At 38.5% G+C, this 9,885-nt stretch overlaps 1 protein-coding gene across 1 annotated transcript in view; it reads right to left on the bottom strand.

Moving 5' to 3' along the window:
* Positions 1 to 9,885, bottom strand: part of LOC117953172 (E3 ubiquitin-protein ligase HECW2-like) — an 18,102-nt gene that overhangs the window by 1,926 nt on the left and 6,291 nt on the right. The window contains exon 2 of the mRNA XM_034885988.1: positions 7,612 to 8,333. Within this exon, the coding sequence (XP_034741879.1) occupies positions 7,612 to 7,990 (379 nt within the window). The 5' untranslated portion in view covers positions 7,991 to 8,333. The remainder of the gene's footprint in view (positions 1 to 7,611; positions 8,334 to 9,885) is intronic.

Genomic DNA, 9,885 nt, shown 5'->3' on the forward strand with positions numbered 1-9,885 from the left:
GGCAAGTTGCTTATCATTGAATGTCTGCTTAGTCGAGGAAAGCTGCAGCCCCTCGGGGGTATGAGACCCTGGAGCAGGTAATGAAGTCCTGGCGACCTTCTGATCGATAGCTAGTGACCTGACGCCCTGCCAGGCACCAGCACTTTACCCTCTCTCTCTCTCCCTCTCTCTCTCTCTCCCTCTCTCTCTCTCTGTGTCTCTCTCTTCACCATACAGCACTCTCCCCTACAAGGGAAAGGTGGGGAACGTGTAATCGGCTCATCCAGGCCTGGAGGCGGGGCTTAAAATGTACTTTTTCCTCCACCAGCCAAATGGCGAGTGCATGTTCATATTTTAACAGCCACACAACAGATTAATTCAGGGTTTTTTTGGCGAGAGAGTGACGCAAATCTACCAGCCATTAGCGGGGTTTGGTTTCCCAGCATTTGGCTAGTAGATGGTGCTAGTTTGAGCCTTATGGTCATCAGAAATGTACCTAAAGATGTTGGACCTAAAGATGTTGTATCTAAAGATGTTGGACCTAAAGATGTTGTATCTAAAGATGTTGTACCTAAAGATGTTGTATCTAAAGATGTTGTATCTAAAGATGTTTTACCTAAAGATGTTCTATCTAAAGATGTTGTAGCTAAAGATGTTGTAGCTAAAGATGTTGTAGCTAAAGATGTTGTACCTAAAGATGTTGTATCTAAAGATGTTGGACCTAAAGATGTTGTACCTAAAGATGTTGGACCTAAAGATGTTGTATCTAAAGATGTTGTATCTAAAGATGTTGTAGCTAAAGATGTTGTAGCTAAAGATGTTGTAGCTAAAGATGTTGTTCCTAAAGATGTTCCTAAAGATGTTGTACCTAAAGATGTTGTTCCTAAAGATGTTGTATTTAAAGATGTTGTATCTAAAGATGTTGTACCAAAAAGATGTTGTTCCTAAAGATGTTGTATCTAAAGATGTTGTATCTAAAGATGTTGTACCTAAAGATGTTGTATCTAAAGATGTTGTACCTAAAGATGTTGTACCTAAAGATGTTGTACCTAAAGATGTTGTACCTAAAGATGTTGTAGCTAAAGATGTTGTATCTAAAGATGTTGTACCTAAAGATGTTGTACCTAAAGATGTTGTACCTAAAGATGTTGTATCTAAAGATGTTGTACCTAAAGATGTTGTATCTAAAGATGTTGTATCTAAAGATGTTGTATCTAAAGATGTTGTACCTAAAGATGTTGTAGCTAAAGATGTTGTACCTAAAGATGTTGTATCTAAAGATGTTGTATCTAAAGATGTTGTACCTAAAGATGTTGTATCTAAAGATGTTGTACCTAAAGATGTTGTACCTAAAGATGTTGTACCTAAAGATGTTGTACCTAAAGATGTTGTACCTAAAGATGTTGTAGCTAAAGATGTTGTATCTAAAGATGTTGTACCTAAAGATGTTGTACCTAAAGATGTTGTACCTAAAGATGTTGTATCTAAAGATATTGTACCTAAAGATGTTGTACCTAAAGATGTTGTACCTAAAGATGTTGTATCTAAAGATGTTGTATCTAAAGATGTTGTTCCTAAAGATGTCCCTAAAGATGTTGTACCTAAAGATGTTGTTCCTAAAGATGTTGTATTTAAAGATGTTGTATCTAAAGATGTTGTACCAAAAAGATGTTGTTCCTAAAGATGTTGTATCTAAAGATGTTGTATCTAAAGATGTTGTTCCTAAAGATGTTGTTCCTAAAGATGTTGTATCTAAAGATGTTGTTCCTAAAGATGTTGTACCTAAAGATGTTGTACCTAAAGATGTTGTAGCTAAAGATGTTGTTCCTAAAGATGTTGTAGCTAAAGATGTTGTTCCTAAAGATGTTGTATCTAAAGATGTTGTACCTAAAGATGTTGTATCTAAAGATGTTGTTCCTAAAGATGTTGTACCTAAAGATGTTGTTCCTAAAGATGTTGTTCCTAAAGATGTTGTAGCTAAAGATGTTGTTCCTAAAGATGTTGTAGCTAAAGATGTTGTATCTAAAGATGTTGTATCTAAAGATGTTGTATCTAAAGATGTTGTTCCTAAAGATGTTGTTCCTAAAGATGTTGTATCTAAAGATGTTGTATCTAAAGATGTTGTTCCTAAAGATGTTGTTCCTAAAGATGTTGTATCTAAAGATGTTGTTCCTAAAGATGTTGTTCCTAAAGATGTTGTAGCTAAAGATGTTCTTCCTAAAGATGTTGTACCTAAAGATGTTGTACCTAAAGATGTTGTATCTAAAGATGTTGTTCCTAAAGATGTTGTATCTAAAGATGTTGTAGCTAAAGATGTTGTTCCTAAAGATGTTGTATCTAAAGATGTTGTAGCTAAAGATGTTGTACCTAAAGATGTTGTTCCTAAAGATGTTGTATCTAAAGATGTTGTATCTAAAGATGTTGTACCTAAAGATGTTGTATCTAAAGATGTTGTATGTAAAGATGTTGTACCTAAAGATGTTGTATCTAAAGATGTTGTACCTAAAGATGTTGTTCCTAAAGATGTTGTACCTAAAGATGTTGTATCTAAAGATGTTGTATCTAAAGATGTTGTTCCTAAAGATGTTGTTCCTAAAGATGTTGTATCTAAAGATGTTGTACCTAAAGATGTTGTTCCTAAAGATGTTGTTCCTAAAGGTGTTGTAGCTAAAGATGTTGTTCCTAAAGATGTTGTAGCTAAAGATGTTGTAGCTAAAGACGTTGTTCCTAAAGATGTTGTATCTAAAGATGTTGTTCCTAAAGATGTTGTTCCTAAAGATGTTGTAGCTAAAGATGTTCTTCCTAAAGATGTTGTATCTAAAGATGTTGTTCCTAAAGATGTTGTTCCTAAAGATGTTGTACCTAAAGATGTTGTACCTAAAGATGTTGTATCTAAAGATGTTGTATCTAAAGATGTTGTAGCTAAAGATGTTGTACCTAAAGATGTTGTTCCTAAAGATGTTGTATCTAAAGATGTTGTAGCTAAAGATGTTGTAGCTAAAGTTGTTCCTAAAGATGTTGAACCTAAAGATGTTGTACCTAAAGATGTTGTAGCTAAAGATGTTGTTCCTAAAGATGTTGTATCTAAAGATGTTGTATCTAAAGATGTTGTTCCTAAAGATGTTGTACCTAAAGATGTTGTTCTTAAAGATGTTGTATTTAAAGATGTTCTTCCTAAAGATGTTGTATCTAAAGATGTTGTTCCTAAAGATGTTGTTCCTAAAGATGTTGTACCTAAAGATGTTGTACCTAAAGATGTTGTATCTAAAGATGTTGTATCTAAAGATGTTGTATCTAAAGATGTTGTACCTAAAGATGTTGTAGCTAAAGAGTTTGTACCTAAAGATGTTGTAGCTAAAGATGTTGTATCTAAAGATGTTGTACCTAAAGATGTTGTAGCTAAAGAGTTTGTACCTAAAGATGTTGTTCCTAAAGATGTTGTAGCTAAAGATGTTGTAGCTAAAGTTGTTCCTAAAGATGTTGTACCTAAAGATGTTGTATCTAAAGATGTTGTAGCTAAAGATGTTGTAGCTAAAGTTGTTCCTAAAGATGTTGTACCTAAAGATGTTGTACCTAAAGATGTTGTAGCTAAAGATGTTGTTCCTAAAGATGTTGTATCTAAAGATGTTGTATCTAAAGATGTTGTTCCTAAAGATGTTGTACCTAAAGATGTTGTTCTTAAAGATGTTGTATTTAAAGATGTTGTATTTAAAGATGTTGTTCCTAAAGATGTTGTTCCTAAAGATGTTGTACCTAAAGATGTTCCTAAAGATGTTGTATCTAAAGATGTTGTACCTAAAGATGTTGTTCCTAAAGATGTTGTTCCTAAAGCTGTTGTAGCTAAAGATGTTGTAGCTAAAGATGTTGTTCCTAAAGATGTTGTAGCTAAAGCTGTTGTACCTAAAGATGTTGTACCTAAAGATGTTGTACCTAAAGATGTTGTTCCTAAAGATGTTGTTCCTAAAGATGTTGTATCTAAATATGTTGTACCTAAAGATGTTGTACCTAAAGATGTTGTACCTAAAGATGTTGTACCTAAAGATGTTGTTCCTAAAGATGTTGTACCTAAAGATGTTGTTCCTAAAGATGTTGTTCCTAAAGATGTTGTAGCTAAAGATGTTGTACCTAAAGATGTTGTTCCTAAAGATGTTGTACCTAAAGATGTTGTATCTAAAGATGTTGTAGCTAAAGATGTTGTTCCTAAAGATGTTGTATCTAAAGATGTTGTACCTAAAGATGTTGTTCCTAAAGATGTTGTAGCTAAAGATGTTGTACCTAAAGATGTTGTTCCTAAAGATGTTGTACCTAAAGATGTTGTATCTAAAGATGTTGTAGCTAAAGATGTTGTACCTAAAGATGTTGTACCTAAAGATGTTGTACCTAAAGATGTTGTATCTAAAGATGTTGTAGCTAAAGATGTTGTATCTAAAGATGTACCTAAAGATGTTGTTCCTAAAGATGTTGTACCTAAAGATGTTGTATCTAAAGATGTTGTACCTAAAGATGTTTTACCTAAAGATGTTGTACCTAAAGATGTTGTAGCTAAAGATGTTGTACCTAAAGATGTTGTACCTAAAGATGTTGTATCTAAAGATGTTGTACCTAAAGATGTTGTACCTAAAGATGTTGTACCTAAAGATGTTGTATCTAAAGATGTTGTAGCTAAAGATGTTGTACCTAAAGATGTTGTTCCTAAAGATGTTGTACCTAAAGATGTTGTATCTAAAGATGTTGTATCTAAAGATGTTGTACCTAAAGATGTTGTACCTAAAGATGTTGTTCCTAAAGATGTTGTACCTAAAGATGTTGTTCCTAAAGATGTTGTACCTAAAGATGTTGTAGCTAAAGATGTTGTTCCTAAAGATGTTGTTCCTAAAGATGTTGTATCTAAAGATGTTGTATCTAAAGATGTTGTTCCTAAAGATGTTGTACCTAAAGATGTTGTATCTAAAGATGTTGTATCTAAAGATGTTGTTCCTAAAGATGTTGTAGCTAAAGATGTTGTTCCTAAAGATGTTTTAGCTAAAGATGTTGTATCTAAAGATGTTGTACCTAAAGATGTTGTATCTAAAGATGTTGTACCTAAAGATGTTGTTCCTAAAGATGTTGTTCCTAAAGATGTTGTAGCTAAAGCAATAGTTGGTGAGGGACAGAAACATGGTTGGTGTCTACAGCGCTACACCGGCGGCCATGCTAGTAACGTGATTAAACACAAATTATCCTATGATCCTATCAAACTCACAGGATTAAATCGACAAATAATCACTCCTCCTCAGTCTGAACATGCTATAGATAATGCTATTAATAATTTTGTTTATTTAAGTGGGTAATCTAATGATTTAAAGTAGTATTACACATCCAAATAATTAGAGAGTCTCAAGTGACAGATAGTTAGGTCAAGATATCCTGACTTTTAGTCCCTTGTCCTAGTCAATCTCCAAAACCCTAAATTTTGTAGATTTTTTGCCATGACGCCACCCTCCCTGCCTTCCAAACCACTTAGTATGTCTTTCATGCTACCTTATTATGTAAGTTTGTATACCTCTGTTAATATCGCAACGTCTGTTCTAGATACCCATCTCTTACAATTTGGAGAATACACAACAGAAACATGCTTCATATTCTCAGAAAGGCAATGAAAGAAATGCTGAATGGAAGACAGAGAGTTACAGAGGAAACATCTGGACTTCAGCTCATTATTACGAGAACACATCAGCATATTACTCATAGATTCTTAGTAACGAATGCGCTGGCTGTACACTACTGCTCCTGTATTACTTTTCACCTGGATGGACAGATCTGTCTGATAGCTGTCCTCAGCACACAGGTCAATGCATTTTCCCCCCTGTCAAATTCCTGTCTCTAAGCAGGATTGGCACACATGTGAAGCTTTGTTGTGGTGTGTATGTTATCGTATACCGAGGCAGAGCTGTTACATGTCGACTCAGCCTCCACTGAGTCTCAACAGCTCCTGTTGCAGTATTGACTCAGGAGTTGGAAGGCCCTGCACAAGACTCGACCGGGCTATTCTTAGCTCCCAATTAAAAAAAGACATGGATCAGCTGAAAAGCTTTAAGGACAGGTAGGGTCAAGTCTGCATGCCTGCAGGTTAGCCAGGTAGTTTAGCCAAAAGATTCTGTTGAACTGCCCACATAACTGTTCAGAGGCAGACTGAGCCTTTTGTTTCTCTCTGTTCGGCTGATTCTGATCACGTATGTGCAAAAAACAACCGTCCCTATTATATTATAATATAGGAGTTACAAGCAATCCAACTTGTAGATTTCAGACACAAAGTCATGACTTGAGAGACTGAACGTGAGCTTGTTAACTGTTTCCAATATACACTTTTTATCATATTGTTTGAAATTGTCTTTGCCACCCAGATAGCAATAAATACATAAATAACCAATGAAAGGCTACCTTGGCCTTGCTGCGTGGACTCTACTTTTAAAAATTTGAAAACATAAAACAGCTCATTTTTAGGAATAAAAGTTAATTCTTGACCATGACCGCAGGACGGTAGTTTGACAAAATGATCCCAGCTTTTTTTCAGCGTCTTCCACAGTTTAACCGAATAGACTTTGCCCAGTTGTCATGGAGACGAATCTATTGCCATGCAAACACAACAATTTTTGTGACTTTTAGAATCAAATATAAAATACTATAATGTATAAATAGATTACGTTTAACACTATTTTGAAGGTGCAGACTTATGTTTTATGCTGAACTCTCAGCTCAGAAACTCTGTCCACTAATGAAGACACTACAACTCTTTACAGGCATTTATCGCACAATCTGACATGCCCCAAAAATTTATATTTTAGACGCGGACACATAAGATTTTATTCCAACCATCTTGCACAGTGTGACAGGTGCAACAAACCTGCAAAAGTGCTTTTACAGCAATTTGCTGTGAAAGCACTTTACTGGAGATTTGACTCCCTAGAGAGATGACTTCAGACTTGAAAGCAAAAACATTCAAGTCAAGTTGTTCAAGTTGTGACCTCTTAAAGTCCCAGAACATTAAGGAAGGAGTAGGACAGCAACAGGAAGGCCTTGCATAGCTGCATAACACGCATATTTATGATTAGGACTATGCATGACTATGCATAGATTTCACTTATCACTATTAAAACAGCTTAGAGAGAAAACTGTTGTGAGTTTTACAATCAGCTTTAAGACCTAAAGAACTTCATCTTGACTTGCAGATTTACTGATGGAGACTTAAGACTTGACCCTAACCTGTCCTCAAGTCCTTGAGACTTGACCCTAACCTGTCCTCAAGTCCTTAAGACTTGACCCTAACCTGTCCTCAAGTCCTTGAGACTTGACCCTAACCTGTCCTCAAGTCCTTGAGACTTGACCCTAACCTGTCCTCAAGTCTTTGAGACTTGACCCTAACCTGTCCTCAAGTCCTTGAGACTTGACCCTAACCTGTCCTCAAGTCCTTGAGACTTGACCCTAACCTGTCCTCAAGTCCTTGAGACTTGACCCTAACCTGTCCTCAAGTCTTGACCCTAACCTGTCCCAAGTCCTTGAGACACGGCTCGAACTTGTCTTGAATGACTTGAGGTCTGTACTTGACCTGCCAGCTCTGCTACTGACTACTGTTAAAATCATCATGAATCTCACCGATGTGGTACAGCCCGATCCAGTCGGTAGCATCCACTTCCTCCTTGATGTCCCAGGATATGACCAGGTTCTGGCCTCGGTTCAGCGTGTACTCCAGAGTGGACGCTGTTAGCGAGGACCGGCTGTGGGACGTCACCAGGTCCGTGTCACTGTTGGCCCGCGGAAGCCCAATTGGACTGCTGATAACGGAGACGTTGTCTACGTTGGCCCCGCCCCTCTCCGCCAGGGTCCGCAGGTTCTCCGGGCTGAGCGTGTGGCGGAGGTGGGGGCTGCGTCTTCGGGGAGCCGCAACGTGTTCACGGCCCCCGACGGCGAGGGTGGGGGGGTTGTGGGAACGGGTCCTGGGCGGTAGGACGGCCGTGGCGAGGGAAGGACGCATGTTGTCCGATTAGTGAAGAGACAACTACAAGGAATTTTAAAAAACTTCTGAGAAGAGGCAGAGATGGGTTAGGAACTTCTTATCGATTGCGTTGGTCCTCAAAGTGAAGACACATTGTGGTCTACTGATTTATCCCTGTTGGCTCAGTGAGAGCTGGTCTGAAGAGGTGGTCTTGGCTGGAAACATGTGGGGGGGCTTTAGAGGAACTGTCTTGATTGCTTCTCCACAGAAGCTCCTCCTTCTGGTCCTTGCATCATAACACAACTGTTGAATCAGAAGATATCCAGCAACAGTCACAAACCTTTGCCACTCTTATGTCGTGTTATCCACTGGCAATGGGAGCCTGAAGATGGGGGGAAAGAGGAAAAAGACAAGAAGAACAGTAAACTGAAATTGCTCTCACACAACATAAGCAATGCATGCAGTGAGCTACAACCAACCAATGGCTGAAGCATTAGTCCCCAGGGGAGCGGTGCGCTATCAAAGAACCTGTCAGCATTACAAATAACCCGGCACAACCATCTCACTCCTTCCTCTAAATCAGTGGTTCCCACACTCTTTCAGCTCAAGACCCAAAAGAGAAAATTGGTGTCTCCCCGGGACCCAAATGTACAGAACAAAACCATGAATTTAAATGTATATGAAGTGTATTTATTCCATTATAAAAGTAAACAAAAACAGAAAAGGTCTCTATTCTCCTTTCTGTGTCTCCCCCCTTTCTCAACTCATCTTCTTATCCCCCCCCATCATCCCTCAGTAACGACACCAACATTTTTTTAAATAATGCTGACTTGAATTTAATGAGATGTGTGTGTCTGGTTAGAGATATCAACCAGCTGATCTAGTCTAGGTTCGGTCTCTCTCCGGGACCCAAATTTACAAAAATACACCATGAATTCTGAGGTCATGCTGAGGTCGTTCTGAGATCATTCTGAGAATTTAGTCTGCTTTCTGCCAATTGGCGACCCATTTTGGGTCCCAACCCTGAGTTTGGGAAACACTGCTTTATATCATGATATATCATGTTCAAATAAACTATTAACTATTGAAATATATTAATCAGTAAAAACCACTTGTGGAACTATCTGAGGAGTGTCTCAACGAGAGCCATTTCCATTCCTTGGCTAAGGAAGGGTGACGAGTGACTTTAGAATCTGGCCCAAGGCAGCTGGCTTCAGACAGTAATAGGAGTGGAGTTATTATTACCAGACTACCAGTATATTGGTAATATTCAGCTAATATGTGTGTGGTGCAGTCCCCGGTAAAGCATGCAGGCTCTAGTCGGAGCTAAGCCCTGATATCGTGCGTCTACGACTCCAAAGCTGAGGTGTTCGGTGATGCGTTGAAACCATTGCTTCCTCTGCAAAAAAAACACAAAAACCATCTGCTGTGGTGGATGTCTCCTCTAGTCAGGTCTCCACACCGGGACCGGAGAATCCTGGACCATGCAGAGAATGGGATATAATTCCCAGAGGCGTTCGTATGCTGTAACTTGTTTGACAGATTGTTTAATATGCTGTATATATATTAGTATTATTATATATATATTGCTCCTGACCTTCTGAATCAGTTCACTTTGCAGTTTGAACCTGTCTAGAGATGATGAATGGGGCTCTGCTCTCAGGTATGTGGACTGGTTCAGTTTGTGGATGAGCCAGACCTTAAACTGAAGATCAGCTGCATTTGACATGGGGGGGGGAGCCTGGATGTCCCTGACTCAACAAGATTACCAGAGCGAGGCTCCGGCACGCACGCACACACACGCACACACACGCACACACACACACACGCACGCACAAATGTAGCTAAACCTGGCCCACACAGTCGTGTCTGGCTATCTTTGTGGGGACCAGTCATTGACATAATGCATTCCCTAGCCCCTAACCCTAACCTTA

The sequence above is a fragment of the Etheostoma cragini genome, chromosome 11 (genome assembly GCF_013103735.1).
Source record: "Etheostoma cragini isolate CJK2018 chromosome 11, CSU_Ecrag_1.0, whole genome shotgun sequence".
Taxonomy (NCBI): Eukaryota; Metazoa; Chordata; class Actinopteri; order Perciformes; family Percidae; genus Etheostoma; species Etheostoma cragini.